Source organism: Suncus etruscus, chromosome 1 (genome assembly GCF_024139225.1).
Source record: "Suncus etruscus isolate mSunEtr1 chromosome 1, mSunEtr1.pri.cur, whole genome shotgun sequence".
NCBI classification, from domain to species: Eukaryota; Metazoa; Chordata; class Mammalia; order Eulipotyphla; family Soricidae; genus Suncus; species Suncus etruscus.
The window spans coordinates 194,782,324-194,801,266 of NC_064848.1; the positions used below are offsets into that span (position 1 = coordinate 194,782,324).

General features: G+C 45.0%; 1 protein-coding gene and 1 non-coding gene across 2 annotated transcripts; one reads left to right on the forward strand and one right to left on the reverse strand.

The window, feature by feature from the left end:
* Positions 1-4,003: 4,003 nt before the first annotated feature.
* On the reverse strand, positions 4,004-4,110 carry LOC126025321 (U6 spliceosomal RNA). The gene has a single exon (XR_007501342.1). It is a non-coding gene; the product is annotated as a U6 spliceosomal RNA (small nuclear RNA).
* A 4,022-nt stretch (positions 4,111-8,132) lies between these two features.
* On the forward strand, positions 8,133-15,736 carry LOC126018768 (translational activator of cytochrome c oxidase 1). Its single transcript, XM_049780866.1, has 5 exons — positions 8,133-8,394; positions 9,873-9,979; positions 13,351-13,478; positions 14,217-14,391; positions 15,060-15,736. The coding sequence occupies exons 1-5, from the start codon at positions 8,133-8,135 to the stop codon at positions 15,258-15,260; spliced, it is 873 nt and encodes a 290-aa protein (XP_049636823.1). The 3' UTR covers positions 15,261-15,736.
* Positions 15,737-18,943: the final 3,207 nt, after the last annotated feature.

Here is an 18,943-nt window from a genome sequence, read left to right on the forward strand (position 1 = left end):
AATTCCTGAGTGCAGAGCCAAGAGTAACCCTTGAGCATCACCAGGTGTGACCCCAAACAAACAAAAAGTAATACTTCCCACAGAGGATCATGGAAGCTGTGATGCAGTAACAAGACCCACACCTCAGAGACAACACAGTATGTTTCTGTTCCTGCTTCCCTTCAGTCCTTGGGAGGTCCCTCAGCCTAGCTCCCTCTATAGCTTCATTATCCTGTATGTGTGTCCTCCAGGGTCACTTTGGAGCGGAGATAAATGTCAGTCCCGCGTGTTTGAACTCGTGTGCTACTAGTGGTAGTTGAAGCCAGTCATTCCAGATTCATAGTTAATCATTTCACTGATCCCACAACCAGTCTGATTTTGTGAATTTATTTTGAAAAACTATGGGGCTGGAGAGATAGCATGAAGGTAAGGCATTTGCCTTGCATGCAGAAGGACTGGTTTGAATCCCAGCATGCCATATGGTCTCCCAAGCATGTCAGGAGTAGCCCCTGAGCCACACCCAAAAGCCAAAAAAAAAAGGAGGAAGAGGAAGAAGAAGGAAGAAGAAGAAAAAGAAGAAAGAAGAAGGAGGAGGAGGAGGAAGAAGAAGAAAAAGAAGGAGGAGGAGGAGAAGAAGAAGAAGAAAGAAAGAAAGAAAAAGAAAGAAAGAGAGAGAGAAAGAAAGAAAGAAAGAAAGAAAGAAAGAAAGAAAGAAAGAAAGAAAGAAAGAAAGAAAAGAAAGAAAAAGAAAGAAAGAAAGAAAGAAAGAAAGAAAGAAAGAAAGAAAGAAAGAAAGAAAGAAAGAAAGAAGAAAGGAAGAAAGAAAGAAGGAAGGAAGGAAGGAAGGAAAGAAGGAAGGAAGGAAAGAAAGAAAGAGAGAGAGAGAGAAAGAGAGAGAGAGAGAGAAAGAAAGAAAGAAAGAAAGAAAGAAAGAAAGAAAGAAAGAAAGAAAGAAAGAAAGAAAGAAAGAAAGAAAGAAAGAAAGAAAGAAAGAAAGAAAGAAAGAGGGCCCGGAGAGATAGCACAGCGGCGTTTGCCTTGCAAGCAGCCGATCCAGGACCAAAGGTGGTTGGTTCGAATCCCGGTGTCCCATATGGTCCCCCGTGCCTGCCAGGAGATATTTCTGAGCAGACAGCCAGGAGTAACCCCTGAGCACTGCCGGGTGTGGCCCAAAAACCAAACAAAAAAAAAGAAAGAAAGAAAGAAAGAAAGAAAGAGAGAGAGAGAGAGAGAGAGAGAGAGAAAGAAAGAAAGAAAGAAAGAAAGAAAGAAAGAAAGAAAGAAAGAAAGAAGAAAGAAAGAAAGAAAGAAAGAAAGAAAGAAAGAAAGAAAGAAAGAAAGAAAGAAAGAAAGGAAAGAAGGAAGGAAGAAGAAGAAAGAAAGAAAGAAAGAAAGAAAGAAAGAAAGAAAGAAAGAAAGAAAGAAAGAAAGAAAGAAAGAAAGAAAGAAAGAAAGAAAGAAAGAAAGAAAGAAAGAAGAAGAAGAAGAAGAAAATGAGAAAGAAAGAAAGAAGAAGAAAGAAAGAAGAGAGAAGAGAAGAAAGAAAGAAAGAAAGAAAGAAAGAAGAAAGAAAGAAATAAAGAAAGCAAGATATAAAGAAACAAACACAGAAAGAAAGAAAGAAAGATAGAAAGAAAGAAAGAAAGAAAGAAAGAAAGAAAGAAAGAAAGAAAGAAAAGAAGAAAGAAGTGTTGAAGTGGGTTCAGAGAGACAAACTAAAAATCTGCCCTGCCATTTATCAGGTAACCAGACACAAAGTTAGCTGCAAAAAGCTGAAAAGGAGTATCTTAAGTACACACTACAACTTAAGTCGCCCAGTAACCACTTTTGTTTTCCAAACTCACTGAAAACGGCTTCTCAGACTCTCAGGAATTTTGCTCTTTGAAATGATGCCATTGAGATCCTTACTGACACAGTCTTTTTTTTTTTTTAAACTGTATTTATTGATTGGTTGTTGGGCCACACCCAGGGGTGCTCAATGATTACTCCTGGCTTTGCACTCAGAAATTGCCTTTGGCAGGCTGGGGGACCATATAGGTGCTGTGAATCGAACCGGGTTCCTCCTGGGTCGGCCACATGCAAGACAAATGCCCTACCACTGTGCTATCTCTCTGGCCCCCGCTGACACACAGACTTGCCTGGAGAATGTTTTTGTTTTTGGGGGGTCACACCTGGCAACGCTCAGGGGTTACTCCTGGCTCCACTCTCAGAAATCACTCTTGGCAGGCTCGGGGGACCATATGGAATGCCGGGATTCGAACAAATGACTTTCTGCATGCAAGGCAAATGCCTTACCTCCATGCTATCTCTCCGGCCCCTTGCTTGGAGAATGTAAGTCACTGGCAGAGAAGCAGACTGTTTCCCACTCTGGTGTAGTGCTCCAGAACAGAGGTCTCTGAATGCAGCTTTCATATTTATTTCAATGCTGGGCACCAACCCTGAGTAAACATGGTCAGAGCAGGGATGTTGTATAGGATTAAGGAAATGAAAAAAAAAAAAGTTTGGGTTCTAGGGTCTAAAACTCTTTGGACTGAGAGCCCTGACTCTCACAAATGTAACCACTTAGCAAACCAGAAATCATCATCAGAGGAACATTCTTAGATCAGTGGCGTATCATAACCTACTGGGGCCAAACTTACACATCTGAGGGCCTTAGTATATCTGGACAGACATTTTATATTGGGCTTATTTGAAAGATGGTTTCCTTTAGGAGGAAGCAGAGATGGAACAGTCACGGGAGCTCTGCCTCAGCGATTATATCCAGATATACGTTTCCTGTTAACAGACCCAGTCTGCCTTTCTCCTAGTTCTTTCTTTTTTTTTTTTTTTTTTTTTTTTTTTTTTGGTTTTTGGGTCACACCTGGCAGTGCTCAGGGGTTATTCCTGGCTCCAGGCTCAGAAATTGCTCCTGGCAGGCACAGGGGACCATATGGGGCGCCGGGATTCGAACCGATGACCTCCTGCATGGAAGGCAAACGCCTTACCTCCATGCTATCTCTCCGGCCCCCTCCTAGTTCTTTCTAAACCCGTGAATCCCAACATCTCAACTTTGTCATTTCCAAGGGAAACAAGCCCTGGGTATGATGATGACCTAGTTTTCCTTGGAATTTCACCAAATCGTCATCCTTACTCATAATTCTAGGACAACAGTCCATTTAACTCCTTGATGAGTCCCCATCTTTCCTCCGGGGTGCAGTTCCTCTGGGTGCTTGTATCAATAGCCTGGCTCTGCGGATGTGTCTGTCTCTGTTAGGTTAACTGGGTTAAGGTCACCATAGATTTTATTTTATTTTATTTTATTTGGTTTTTCGGGCCACACCCGTTTTATGCTCAGGGGTTACTCCTGGCTAAACACTCAGAAATTGCCCCTGGCTTGGGGGGACCATAAGGGATGCCGGGGGATCGAACCGCGGTCCTGATCCTTGGCTAGCGCTTGTAAGGCAGACCCCTTACCTCTAGCGCCACCTCGCCGGCCCCCATAGATTTTATTTTGGTTTTTATTTATTATGGTAAATTCCCATAGCTTTTTCTCACTTTACATTTTGAACATTATATCAGACCATATTACCCTAGTTTTATTGAAATTGACATAAAACATTGTTTTACCTAAATGTACAATATTGTTTTTTTTTTTTTTTTTTTGGCCCAGACCTGTCAATGCTCAGAGGCTACTCCTGGCTCTGTGCTCATGGGTCACTAATGAAGACATTCAGGGAACTAAATGCAGTGCTGGCGATTTAAACTAGTTTTAGGGTCCTGAGTGATAGCACAGCCATAGGGCATTTGCCTTGCACATGGCCCACCCTGGATGGACCCAGGTTCATCCTGCATCCCATATAGTCCCCCGAGCCTGCCAGGTGCTATTTCTGAGTTGCAGAGCCAGGAGAACCCCCCTGAGCACTGCCATGTGTGGCCCAAAAACCAAAATAAAATACATAAACTAGGTTTACTTGTCTACAATAGTAATTACAATAGTAATCTCAATATACTATCTGTCCCACAGTATATGATATACCTTTTTTTTTAAAATATGGAATGCTTCACAAATTTTCGTGTCATCCTTGCACAGGGGCCACGCTAATCTTCTCTGTATCGTTCCAATTTTAGTATATGTGCTGCCAAAGCGAGCACTACCATTTTTTTTTTTAACTTTTTTTGGGCAGCACCCAGTGACACTCACAGGTTACTCTTGGGTCTGCTTTCAGAAATTACTCCTGGCAAACTCAAGGGACCATATGGGATGCCAGGGATTGAACCTGGGTTGGCTGCATGAAAGGCAAATGTCCTACCCTCTGTGCTATTGCTCCAGCCTCATTATACACTATTAAAGTAGAAAAAGTTTTGCTATATATGAACAGCTAATAAGTATAATATTTACAGTAATTGGGGCCAGAGCAGTAGCGCGGCAGTAGACCATTTATTTGCCTTGCACACGGCTGACCCAGGATGGACCTTGGTTTTATCCCCAGTCACATATGGTCCCCTAAGCCAGAAGTGATTTCTGAGAGCATAGCCAGTAGTAGCTAACCCCTGAGTACCATAGGGTGTGGCCCAAAAAGTAAAAAAAAAAAAAACTTAGTTATTACTCAATGTTATTAGAAAAACATAAACCTCGGGGGCTGGAGAGATGGCACAGCGGTAGGGCATTTGCTTTGCATGAGGCCCATTCGGGAGGGACCAAGTTTGATTACCAGCATCCCATATTGGCCCCCCAAGTCTGCCAGAAGCGATTTCTAAATGCAGAGTCAAGAGTAATCCCTGAGCACCACCGGATGTAGCCCCAAAATACCCAACAAAAACAAAGAAAATCATAAAACTATATTGATAGAAGTTAAATTGAGGGGCCGGGCGGTGGCGCTAAAGGTAAGGTGCCTGCCTTGCCTGCGCTAGCCTTGGGCGGACCGCGGTTCGATCCCCCGGTGTCCCATATGGTCCCCCAAGCCAGGAGCAACTTCTGAGCACATAGCCAGGAGTAACCCCTGAGCGTTACCGGGTGTGGCCCAAAAAAAAAAACCAAAAAAAAAAAAAAAAAAGAAGTTAAAATGAAAGTATAGTGGTTAGAACACTTGTCTTTTACACAGACCACCCAGGTTTGATCTCCAGCACTCCAGATGTTCCCTTGAGCCTGCTAGGAGTGAAAACTGAGCACAGAAGCAAGTGTAAACTCTGAACACCATGGGGTGTGCCCCCTCCCTCTCCCAAATAATTCCACATTGATAAGAACTGGAGAGAGAATAGAGGTTTAATTGCTTGCCTTGCATGCAGAGAACCTTGGTGGTTCAATTCCAGCATGATGTATAGTTAGTCCCCCTAAGCATTGCCAGGAGTAATGTCTGAGCTTTGGTATTTGTGATCCAAAAACAAAGCAAAAGACAAAACTATAGCGAAACACTACTTTTATTTTTCTTTCGGTTTTTGGGTCACACCCGGCAGCGCTCAGGGGTTACTCTTGGCTCTATACTCAGAAATCGCTCCTGGCAGGTTTGGGGGACCATATGGGATGCCGGGATTCGAACCACTGTCCTTCGGCATACAAGGCAAACACCCTACCTCCATGCTATCTCTCCGGCTGAAACACTATACCCAATAAGATGGCAATGATGATAGTAAAAGAGATCATAACAAGGGTTGGTAAAGATGAGGGGAAAATGGAAATCTTCAGACATTTCTGGGGTGGGGAGGGCTGTAAAATGATGCAATCAGGACCAGAGAGATGGTCCAGGAAATAAGACACTTATCTTGCACCTGGCCAACCCTGGCTTGATGCTCAACTCTGCATAGCTTACCTTGAGCACTGACAGAAGTGATCCTTCAGTGTAGAGCCAAGAGTTGCCCCTATTACTAAGTGTAGGTCAAGGACAATATCATAATAACAATAACAACACTCCAAAACAACCATTTTTTTGGATGCTGTAGCAATAGCACAACGGGTAGGGTGTTTGTTTTATCTCTGGCATATCAATTGGTTCCCCAAGCACTACCCAGGAATGACCCCTGTGCACACAGGATTAATCCCTTAGCACTTCTGGGTGTGGCCCCAAAACAAAAACTACAACCATTTTTCAAAACAGTCTGGGAGGGGCCGGAGAGATAGCATGGAGGTAGGGCATTTGTCTTGCATGCAGAAGGATGGTGGTTCGAATCCCGGCATCCCATATGGTTCCCTGAGCCTGCCAGGAGTGATTTCTGAGCTTAGAGCCAGGAGTAACCCCTGAGCACTGCCGGGTGTGACCCAAAAACCAAAACCAAACCAAAACAAAAAACAGTCTGGGAGCTGGAGCAATAGCACAATTATAGGCATTTGCCTTGAGCCCAGCTGACTTGGACAGACCTGGGATCGATCATCGGCATCCCATATGGTCCCCTTAGCCTTCCAGGAGCTATTTCTGAGCCAGGCATATCCCATGAGCACCTCTAGGTGTGAAAAAAAAAAAAAGCCTGGTAGTTCCTCAAAAGGGTTAACATAGATTTACTCTCTGATCTATCAATTCTGCATATATGCATATATACATGTTTACAACCAAGAAAAATTAAAGTAGAAGTTCACATAAAGTTGCACACAAATGTTCATAGCCACATTATTTATCCATAATACTCTTAACCAGAAAGTAATTTAGATGCCCATCAACTGATGGTTCAATCAATAGTCTGGCTTATTTACATTATGAAATATTAGCCCATGGTAGAGCATAAATGTCCTAACCCACACTGCAACGTGATACATATGGAGAAGCTGATCCAAAAGGACCACTTCATAAATGAAATCATATTGTCCCATTTGTAAAAAAAAAAAAAAAATCCAGAACAGACAAACAGTAGCTGGAAGTAAATAGATGGTTGCTTAAGAATGGAGACTGGGGCGCCAGGCGATGGTGCTAGAGGTAAGGTGCCTGCCTTGCCTGAGTTAGCCTTGGATGGACCGCGGTTCGATCCCCCGGCGTCCCATATGGTCCCCCAAGCCAGGAGTGACTTCTGAGCTCATAGCCAGGAGTAACCCCCGAGCGTCACCAGGTGTGGCCCAAAAACCAAAAAATAAAATAAAATAAAATAAAAAATGGAGACTGGGGGGAAATTGTGGGCATAACTGCTAATAGGTCTGAGGGGATATCAAGGAGTGATTAAATGCCATTTAGTGACAGCTCCACAAATTTGTACATATTAAAAACTACTCTACCCTTTAAATTGGTGGCTTGAAACTGGAGAGATAGTACAGTGGGTAGGAAGATTGTCTTGCACATGGCTGACTCAGGTTTGATCCCTCTGAACACTGCCCGGAGTAATTCCTAAGTACAAAGCCAGGAGTAACCTCTGAACATCAACCAGTGATTCAACACGCCCCCCTCCTCCATTTGGTGGCTTGTCAGGCCAGAAAGAGAGTACAACAGGTAGAGCACTTGCCTTGCATGCAAACAGCCTGAATTCTAACTCTGAAACCCAGGTACCCTACCAGGGAACAATCTCTGGAGCACAGAGCCAGGAGTAAGCAGTGAACAAGGTGGGTGGGGCCCCCAAACAAAACAAATTACATAAAACCTATGCCAGTGTACTCTACATCTCTTCTACCATTTAATTCTCACAAGGCCTTTCTTCAGCTAAGGAAGAAGGGAAAACAGAGAAGTAGCAACCTTACTGGTTCAGAAAACACCAATCAGTGAGATAAACAAACTGTAACACACATACACCCAACTCAGATGAAAAAAAAAAAAAAAAAAAAAAGAAAGTTAAGAGACAAGAAATAATTGGGACAAATGTCATCTCTGCATCTTTGGCAAGCTGGGCCTATAAAATGAAGTTCTTGGATCACTTTTACCACATCAAATCTGGACCTGCTCAGAACTGGGAAAGCCAAATTCAGTTGCAAAATCAGTTTCATGACTCCAAGGCATCTCCAAGGATCACCTTAGGAAATACAGGAGATTGCTCTAGGGGCCACCCCGAGAGACCTGAGCATCCACACACGGGGAGCATTTGGCCTCTGGGCAGGCCTTGGCAGGCGCCGGAACAAAGTGCTCGTCGAGCGGGGCCGGAACGGTGTAACCGGGCCGCGGGGACACGTTTGGGAGACGGACCGGAAACAGAAACTACTTCCGATTCAGGGTTCAGCGACCCGGGAACCGCTGGTCGGGGCCGGCCGGGCCTGAGCTGTGCACGTCATGGCTGTGTGGTTCGTGATCGCCCTGGGCAGGGCGGCCAGCCCAGGCTTGCGGGCACGAGCTTCCCGGATCCCTGCGTTCCTCCGCGGCACCCCCAGAGGCTCCCAGCCCGCACCCCGAGTGCAGGCGTTGCACCTCACCGCGGCTGTCCCCGCCGGGCACAACAAGTGGTCCAAGGTCCGGCACGTCAAGGGCCCCAAGGACGCCGAAAGGAGTCGCATCTTCTCCAAGCTCTGCCTGAGCATCCGCCTCGCGGTGAAGGGTAAGAGCCTGGCACCAGAGGAGGCATCGCGGGCACAAGCTGCCAACCCCAAACACAGTTTAATCCCCAGATCCCTGCCAGGAATGAATGACTCTTGACTGAGCTCAGAGCTGAGAGTTAAGTCCAGAGCACAATCAGTGTGTTCCCACCCCAAAACAAAACAGGAAAGTGACGTCTTCCAGCGCTCAGCTCAATTCTTAGTTCTTTTTTCTCTTTACCCTCTAACCAAACCCTCCAAACACCTGCCTGCCTGCCCTGGGTGTCACCGTCCAAGTTGCCAGACTCTGAGCCCCCAGCTTGTCAGGTAAGAGTTTGTTGCTTTTAGGAAGAGAAGCTGGTGAGAGCGACTTGGTCCCAAGCTGAAGCAAGGGACCTCTGAAACTGCTAGAATGAGTTTTTCGGAGTCCCTATTTTCTAATTGGAATGAGAACTCCCACTTCCTAGCAGCGCCCTTTCGTGTCAAGGTTGACCTTTGGGGACAGCTTACTTGGCTTGGCCTTTGGCCTGGTTTTTTTTTTCTCAGTTTTGTGGCCCCCTATAAAAATGGTGTTTTTTTTTTTTTGTTGTTGTTGTTTTGTTTTTTTCTGCGTGTGTATTAGTGATAGATGCCAAGACTGGAGAAAAAGTCCTTTAAAAAACTTGGACTTTGAGGTCAGGAAGGCTGACCTTTTTTTTTTTTTTTTTTTTTTTTGTTCCTAGCTGTGTGACTTTGAGCAAATGGCTTCACCTCTGAGTCTCAATTTCCTTATCTGTAAAACAGGGATAAAGTCACTCTGGGGTAGTTTCTGGACACACAATAGATGCTTGGTAAGTGCTCATTTGCTTCCCCCCACCCTGCCCTGAAATTTTCTTCTGAGCCTTTGTCATGGGATCTAAGTATTGTCTGACAGGCACTCGTCATATAAAGATGGCATGTGCCCTTCCCCTTGGCAATGGCATGATTACAGTATCATGGGAGTATTTCAAGAGTCACACAGACAGAATCAGAATAAAAGGGAAGGAGAAGTTTGTGCCATCCACATCCCTTGCCTCTTCATCTGATGCAACATAGTATCACTGAATCCCAGCAGGAAGATACTTAGCCATAAAAATAGTGAATTAGAAACTTCTTTTTTAAAATGCTTCCCTTCCTTGAAGGCTGTAGTAATAGTACAATGCATAGGGCACAGCTTTGCATGCAACCAACCCAGATTCTATCCCCAGCATCTCAATGGTTCCCTGAATCCGTCAGGAATAATTCCTGAGTGCATAGTCAAGAGTAACCTTTGAGCATTGCTGGATATGTGTCCCCCCAACATGCTTCCTTCCATATTTTAGTCCTCAAATAATAGGTGAAGTGGTCAGAACTAACCCAAGACTAAGGAGTCATTTGCCTTCTTTCTTTTAGGGGGTTCTGGGTATGGGTTCTGGGGGGCTTGAAATTCCTTTTGTTCTTTAATGTTGTATAGAGCTCTTTGTTTATTCTTTTTCTCTCCTAGAGGGTGGTCCCAACCCTGAGCTCAACAGCAATCTGGCCAACATTCTAGAAGTGTGTCGCAGCAAGCACATGCCCAAGTCAACGATTGAGGCATCTTTGAAAATGGAGGTGTGTCCACGATGTTCTGATGTTTGGCCATTGCTCATCAGTCACCAAACTTATCAGGGGGGCAGCAGTGTGGTTGATATCCTCAACTTCTGGTGAATTTCTGCTAGGCCATTGTTTGCAGCAGCACAGCTGGGGAACAGAGTGACTAGAGAGTAGACAGAACAATAAAAGGCTAGGCTCTCTTGGTCGAGGAGTTTGGTGAAAAGAAGGGGCTAATATGGGGAAGTCCCAGTGTTAGACAGAGGGAGGCATTTTTCCTCCATGTGTCTTTCCCTCAAAGGGGAAAAACCAGTAGAAAGGAGTGGGGAAGGAAGCAGAAATTGAGAGTTCATGTAAGAAAATTGTCTTTGAGTGCAGGTGAAGAATTCGTTGTTTTGTTAAGACTATTTTATGTTCCCTGCTTAACTATTTCAAGTAGAAAGGATTTGATGCAGTAAACATCATCTCCATAGGCATTAGTTATTGTGGCCTTTTCCAAACCACACACTTGGATAAGAGCTCTGAGTTATCTAAAAAAAATTTTTTCCTGTATGTGTTATTTTGCCAACTCTTTTAAAACAATTCCACATATAAACTGAGGCACAGGAAAGTCAGGTGACTTGACCACCTAATAGACAACATTCTTGTGACAGTCAGATCTGAGAACTTGTGCTCTAAGCATCATAGAATTTCCCCAACAGTAAGGTAGTACCTTATTTCCTTTGGGTTGGAGGAAGAGAGAGTTAATTGGTGAATGTTCCAGGGAAGGCCACAAGGCACAGACATTGGAGAGTGATGAAGACCTGATTCTAGGTGAAAAATAGTAGAGCTCTGAGAGGTCCTGATGCCAGCAACTGTTAAGAGATCTCGATGGATTGATTAGATGTTGGGGGTCAGGTGTTTCTGGGATAAGGCACCAGTGTGTGACTTTCCATGACCATACTTTAGGTCCTCATTTAGCGTCAGGTGATTTGATTTGGGTTCATTGTAACATCGATAACAAAAATCCCTCCTGATGTTGAAACATTATTCCAGGGACCTGCCTTCATAATATGTCATTTCTTTTTTGGTTTGTTGTTTTTGTTTTGGGGGTTATACCTGGTAGTCCTGAGAACTTATTCCTGGCTCTGTACTTAGGGATTACTCCAGTCAGTGTTCAGGGTACCATTTGGGGTGCCAGAGATCAAATCTGCAAGGCAAGTGCCCTATCTGTAGTTCTATTGTTCCAGCTCTTATTTATGTCACTTTGATTAATGATATAAGTTGAAGTTTCTTAAAAAAAAAAAAAAAAAGGAGGGGGGCTGGAGAGATAGCATGGAGGTAAAGCGTTTGCCTTTCATGCAAGAGGTCATCGGTTCGAATCCCAGCATCCCATATGGTCCCCTGTGCCTGCCAGGAGCAATTTCTGAGCATGGAGCCAGGAGTAACCCCTGAGCACTGCCGGGTGTGACCCAAAAACCACAAAAAAAAAAAAAAAAAAAAAAAAAAGGTTTATCAGTGACTTCAGGTGAGGACTTTCTGGATACCGTAGTTTAGAATAGAAGCCTGGCACCTTGCAAGGAAGGGACGGGGAGGAAAATGGTGGGAGTCGGGGGCTGCAAGGGCTGGAAACAAAGCAAGAGAAATGATTTTGCAGGAACCAGGCTGAAAAGTTGGATTTTAGGGGGCCAGAACGATAGCACAGTGCGTAGGGTGTTTTCCTTGCACATATCCAACCCAGGTTTGATCCTGGCATCCCATATGGTCCCCCAAATCTACCAGGAGTGATTTTTTGTTTTTGAAGGGGGTTGGGTCACAACTGGCTCTGCACTCAGCAATCACTCCTAGCAGGCTCAGGGGACCATATGGAACACCGGGAATTGAACCAAAGTCTGTCCAGGGTTAGATGGGTGCAAGGCAAACGCCCTACCTCTGTGCTCTCTCTCTCTGGCTCCATGCCAGTAGTAATTTCTGAACACAGAGCCAAGAGAAACCCTGAGTTCTGCTGGGTGTGGTTCAAAAAACCCTCCAAAAATAGCTGGTCTCAAACTGGAGAGAGAACAGGAGTTAAGGTACCGTATTTGCCGGCGTATAAGACGACCCCCTAATTTTGCAGTTAAAACATAGGTTTAGGCCTATATTCGCTATATCAGACAGAATTTTCCTGTGCTACAACTGTGTATACCACAGTAAGCCAATCACAATAAGCAAAGGTTCAAAGGTTATACTGTCATAGACTTCCTCTGACTCTGGCCAATCTGACAGGCTTTTTACAGTGTAGATTCGGGTCCAGAACATTGTCTAATTTGCATGCATAAACAGCCTGCTTGGATTGGCTGAGTTAGAGAGGCGGTCTGAGCAGCCTTGCAGTGATTGGTGCAGGACCGAGTTGGAAAATTCGTTTTGTAGCAATATTCAGACAATTTTCGTTTAGCGGCATATTGAAACACTTTTCAGGATATACTCGGCGTATAAGACAACCCCCGATTTTTGGTTGATATTTTTTGTTTCAAAAGTCATCTTATACACCGGAAAATATGGTACCTGCCTTTACCTGTGACAGGGGAAGTCAGGACCCTGATTCGAGTTCTCTTGTGGTCCCTGAACACTGCAAGGTGTGGCCCCAAAAAACTTGGTCTCAGGCCAAAGTGATATAGTGACCAACCCAGGTTTGAATCTTTATTTATTTATTTATTTATTTTGGCTTTTCGGGCCATACCCATTTGATGTTACTCCAGGGGTTACTCCTGGCTAAGTGCTCAGAAATTGCCCCTGGCTTGGGGGGACCATATGGGAGGCCGGGGGATCGAACTGCGGTCCTTCCTTGGCTAACGCTTGCAAGGCAGACACCTTACCTCTAGTGCCACCATGCCGGCCCCGGAAACATGACTATTTTTGGGGGGCCACACCCCTTTGATACTCAGGGGTTACTCCTGGCTAAGCGCTCAGAAATTGCCCCTGGCTTGGGGGGACCATTGGGACGCCGGGGGATCGAACCGCGGTCCTTCCTTGGCTAGTGCTTGCAAGGCAGACACCTTACCTCTAGCGCCACCTCACTGCCCCCCCCCTTATTTTTTGAATCTTTTTTTTTTTTACCAACCCAGGTTTGATCTCTGACATTTGGTACCCTGAGCACCACCAGGAGTGATCCTTGAACTCAAAATCAGGAATAACACTAGGTGTGGCCTAAACCTCTTCCTACCCCATAAAAACCCAAAACCCCAACTTGGTCTTGAGGACTTTTCTAGAAGCTGAGGACTAAAGTCCTGGAGGCCTTGCTCTATCCTGCCAGTCTGTCCCACAAAACCAACTTGGTGCTGCTGTGGTTCCATGTTGGGAGCACATTGGCATTAGGGATTGGGGTGGTGGAGTCCAGAAACAGGGAAATGCGTATTTTTTATTGCTCGTTGCAGAAAACCAAAGGCGTTTATTTGCTATACGAGAGCCGTGGACCAGGGGGCTCCTCTCTCCTCATCGAGGCATTGTCTAACAGTAGCTCCAAGTGCTACTCGGACATCAGGCATATCCTGAGCAAGAATGGGTAGGTGTGTGGGATGGGGAGGGGAGGGGAAGGAGCCTTTAGGTTTCAATTCTATGTAAGAAAAATACAGCACGGGGTAAGGAGGGGAACTGGAGCCATAGAGCAGGTAAGACACTTGCCTTGCATGTGGCCAACCCAGGTCTGAACTCCAGCATCCCATATGGTCTCTGGAGCACCTCCAAGAGTAATCCCTGAGTGCAGAGTCAGGAGTAAACCCTGAGCACCACTGGGTGTGGCCCCCAAAACAAAATTATTAAAAGAAAAAGAGAAAGAAAGAAAAATACAGACTGTTATTGCCTGCTTGGTGGTGTTTCAGGTTTGAGGCACACATTTGGCCTTTAGAGAATTCAGATGGGACTTGACTTATTAAAATAAATCCAGATGTATTTTCCCTTCACGTTTTCTGCCCTAGGCAGAATCCCAGGGATTTGTTCATCAGTGCAGAAGGCGCTTTTTGTCCCAGGGGCCCATCTGTAGCCATCAAATGTCTGGGTCTCCAAATGTGCTGCAGAACTGGACTCTTCACAGTGAGCAAAGTCTTTGCATTCTCCGAACTCTAATCAGGGCTGGATGGAGGGGCAGTGGTGGGGTCGGTTTGGGCTATTTATTCCCTGGTCCAGCAGCAGCTGCATCTTTTCCTGTAGGAAGGAAGCTGTCTCTCTTCCCGTGGGCAGAGGCTGAGGTGGGTGAGGTGGAGGGTTCCAGGCAGCCACAGTTGCCTGTCTTCCTTCCTTTCAGGGGCATGATAGCTGAAGGCGCTCGCCACTCCTTTGACAAGAAGGGGGTGGTTGTGGTCGGAGTGGAAGACAGAGAGAAGAAAGCTGTGAACCTGGAGCGCGCCCTGGAGCTGGCCATTGAAGCAGGAGCTGAGGATGTTTTGGAAGCTGAAGATGAGGAAAAAAACGTTTTTAAAGTAAGTGTGAGGCTTTTGTGTCTGGAGGAGACCCTAGTAGGATTGGTCACGGCCCCCTGTGTGTTTTTTCTTCCTGGTGCCCTGGGGTACTGGTGACATAAAGATTTTAGATATCACACAGGCATGTATGAAGTGAGTGCTGGGTAGGTAGAGCTTGCTCTCCTGTTGATTTCTCTGCTGAGAAATCAGAACACTGGGAGCCAGAGAGATAACATGGAGGTAAGGTGTTTGTCTTGCATGCAGAAGGTCGGTGGTTTGAATCCCAGCATCCCATATGGTCCCCCAAGCCTGCCAGGAGCAATTTCTGAGCGTAGAGCCAGTAGTAACCCCTGAGCACTGCCGGAAGAAATCAGAACACTGAAAACTGTCTGGGGCTGGAGTATCAATTTAGCGGGCAGAGTGTTGCCTTGCCCAGGTTCTATTCCTGGCACAGCATATGGTCCCCCCTGAGCACCACCAGGAATAAGCTCTGAGCTGGGCATTGGACCCCCTCACCCCCACCAAAAACAAAACAAAACCAAAAAAAAAAACAAAAACCTACTCTCTCTGCCAGTGAAGACCTTAAACCCAGAGAAGCATACCAGCTCTATGTAGGACTTTCAGAGTTCTGTCTGGCTGTGGTCCGTTACCTCCCAGCGCCTCACCTGTGGAATCTCCTTTCTCCCTAGTTTATCTGTGACACCTCTTCGGTGCATCAAGTGAGGAAGAAGCTCGACTCTCTGGGCTTGTGCTCTGTGTCCTGTGCACTTGAGTTCATCCCCAACACGAAGGTGCAGTTGGCTGACCCTGACCTGGAACAGGCCTCTTATCTCATCCAGGCTCTCAGTAACTATGAAGATGTGATCCAGGTCTATGATAACATCGAATAACCATGCTGGACGTGCTCCCGGGCTCTTGTGCAATGAGCAGCACCACTCAACATCAGCTTCTGCAACATCTGCTGAGACTGGAACAGTGGGGGCGCTAACGAGTTACAAGGCTTAAGAACAGCAAAATCTGCAGCTTTGTGGCTACATTGTTAGCCTACTTGGTGTCTCAGGGTGCCCCCCCCCCATCCCCGGGGTGCAGGGCAGAGCCAGGCAGTTGGCCGTATGGGAGCAGTATTTGCTCTGGGTGCAGGAACTGAAGACTGTATTAGAACACTTGCAGTGGCTGGTCTGTATCGCTGTACCACTTTGTGTGGCTCTTGAGTTTTTCTGGGTTTGGATTCCAAATTTTGGGACCCTCAAGCCTATAGTTTTTTTTCTAACATAATACCAGGACTAAAATTAGGCTCTGTCTTGGGTGGCATAGTCAAGTGCTAGTTGAACAGCAAGGCCAAACCTGCCATTCATTCACCCTATTGATATTTTTTTTTTTTTTTTTTTTTGGTTTTTGGGTCACACCCGGCAGTGCTCAGGGGTTACTCCTGGCTGTCTGCTCAGAAATAGTTCCTGGCAGGCACGGGGGACCATATGGGACACCGGGATTCGAACCAACCACCTTTGGTTCCTGGATCAGCTGCTTGCAAGGCAAACGCCGCTGTGCTATCTCTCCGGGCCCCACCCTATTGATATTTAATAAATGCCCGCATGCACCAGAAACTGTATGTAGCAGGAGCACAAGCTATTCGGGGTGAGACACAGGACCTCCGTTTGTCAGAGCTGGCCCAGGGTGAGCCCTTGTCAGAAATCCGTGTTCTCTTTGGGTGGTCTCCTTTGCCCTCCACAGAGAGCTTAAGGCTCTAGTCAAAAGAAATAGGTACCAGTGATAAGAGGGTCACCCAGACCTGCTTTTCCCTGGGCCCCTTCTGAGATGGATCAGGTGGGCAACTCAGCAGATTGATCTGCTCTCAGAAAAGGAACTATTTAGAGCCCAAGAGCAATTGTATAGCAGGTACTTGCCTTGCATACAGCTGACCTGGGCTCAGTCCCATATTGTCCCCCAAGCCCCTCATCAAAAGCAATCTCTCCAGAAACACCATTCCAAGCTCCTTTTCATCCCTGACTTTAAACAAGGGGACAGGGTGAGGCTGAATCAGAAGTAGGGTCATAAGAGAAAGAGGCTCTTTGATGCCGTTGGCTCTAAGAGGTCCTTTGTGGATTGAGAGACCCAGAGTGCCAGCTCCCTGTGCTGCAGTCTGGCAAGCCTGTCAGGACCATGGGGCTTCTGGTTTTGTGAGTCACCCACTGTTATATTATTGAAGCCAGTTCTGGTTTCAGTAATTGTCCTCTAAGGAGTCTCAAGTAAATGAGCATGAAAAGGATTTAAGACCACATTGACCATAAAATTGATTATTTCAGCTTCTAGGACAAACATGATTTCAGCTGCCAGAGAGGGACAATTAAGGGGGAAATAAATCAATGATATAAAGGAGGATGGAGAGAGTTCAGGGGTTATGGCACTTGCCTTGAACCTTGAATGCAGCTGACCTGGGTTCTGTCCTTACTACACATATGGTCCTCCAAGCTCCAACAGTTGTGATCCCTGAGTGCAGAGCCAAGAGTAAGCCCTGAATATAGCTGGATATGGCTGCGAAGGCACAGAAGTTAAACAGAAAACCAATGAAAGGATCCACTATTGTGCCAAGCATATGATCACATACCTCACTTCATAATTATGATGCTGCCTGAAATCATAGTTTCTATAGGGAGAACATGCTAGTGTTTAATTGACACTTTTTGTGTGTGCATGTGTGGTTTTTGGGCTACACCTGGCAGTGCTCAGGGGTTACTTTCTGTCTGCACTCAGGAATCACTCCTGGTGGGCTCAGGGGACCATACAGAATGCTGGGGCTATAACCTGGTTTATCTGTGTGCAAAACAAACACTGTACCTGCTGTGCTATTGCTCCAGTCTTAAATGGCACAGTATTAAATTAGACAACTTGATTGGGGATGTATGAGACCCTGGATTGGATTCCTCACATTGTACAATAAAATAGGACAAAGTTTAGATGCTGCTTTATAATTTGTAAAATAGATTCATATTTATTTAAAAAACAAACTTTAAAGAAAAAATTTAAAGTATAATGTGCATGAGTGATACCAAGCAGGTAAGAAGACATCTAATTATAGTTTATATTGATCTTGGTTTAGCTGTTTCTAATTTGTTGAATAAATTTTGTAATGGAGGTTTCTTAAATGTTGAATATAAATATAATTTGGCAGAATTTGATACTATCTGGTCTGAGATATTTGTATTAATGGAGCCAATTCTGGAAGGGAACGTGGCTCTTCACATAGTCTTATAATTTTTAAGATTTATTAGTACATATTTTTATGTAACCAATTATTTGGCATCAGGATCTGCTAAATGGCTCTGTACTGGCCCCTAGTGGTGACTGTCAGCTTTAGTTAACTGGGAAAAGCAGAAAGATAATCTCTACCTCTAGATCTAATAAAGAGACCCTTAGCTAAATAACCTAACTACTTAAATTACTATTTACCTAAATACTTTCTTAAAGAGAATATAAGTTTTGCCACTAACTGTATGTTTCGTTTTTGTTTGTGTTCAGTTTTTGAACCACACCTCGTGCTCAGGGCATACTTCTGGCATTGCTCAGGAGACCCATCTATAGCATCAGGGATTAACCCTAGGTCAGCCTTGTGCAAAGCAAGTGCCTACCCACTACATTAAGTAAAATAGTTTTATTTAGGAACTATGAGGGGGGGGTGAGTGTGTGTGCTCAAGAGAAAATAGGTGCTCTACAGGGAAGTGAGGGTTTGTCATAAAGAAAGACATCCCAGTTGAAATGCAGTGGCCCCAGAATAGGTACACGCAGGTAGTCAGCATTTTTTGTTTTCAGGGGCTACACTAGTTCTCACTATTGTAAAATATGCCATAATTTATTTAACTAGCCTTCTCTGTCTTATGAGAAATGTGTTACAAGAACAGAGAGACAGTACAATGGGAAGGTACTTGCCTGTGGGCACCAACCTCATTTTGATCTCTAGTACTACGTATGATTCTCCCTGCTCCTTAGTACTGCCGATAGTTACTCCTGAGCAGAGTCAGGAATAGTTCCTAAGTACTATTGGGTTTGGCCCAAACCCATATCCCCCTATACCACCCCCTAAAAATAGAAGTTGTAATGAATATTCTTTTTGTAATATATATATATCTTTATTTAAGAATCATGATTCCAACATGTTTATAGTTGGGTTTCAGTTATAAAAAATGACACCCCCCCTTCACCAATGCAACAATCCCACCACCAGTGCCCGCCATCTCTCCTCCCCCACCTCTTGCCTGCATTCATGACAGGAATTCTATTTCTTTCGCTCACTACCATTGGCAATGTAGTCATTTCTCCAACTGAACTCACCTCTGTGGCAGGCTTCATATAGTGGGCTGGACCTTCCAGTCCTCATCTCTATTGTCTCTGTGTATTATTACCATAATGTTTTTTTACTTTTCTTAAAACCCATATAGTGTGACCCAAAAACCAAAAAACACACCAAAAAACCCATAGATAAGGGACTATTCTATGTCTATCTCTCTCCTTCTGACTTACTTCACTCATCATAATAGATTCCATGGCCATGTAATGAATTTTTTGTTTTGTTTTGTTT

Excerpts from the sequence above, each read along its gene's own strand:
- LOC126018768 (XM_049780866.1), top strand. The coding sequence starts at position 8,133 with ATGGCTGTGTGGTTCGTGATCGCCCTGGGCAGGGCGGCCAGCCCAGGC. Across the intron at positions 9,980-13,350 it reads AGGCATCTTTGAAAATGGAG|AAAACCAAAGGCGTTTATTT; the intron begins GTGTGTCCACGA and ends TGCTCGTTGCAG. Across the intron at positions 14,392-15,059 it reads AGGAAAAAAACGTTTTTAAA|TTTATCTGTGACACCTCTTC; the intron begins GTAAGTGTGAGG and ends CTTTCTCCCTAG.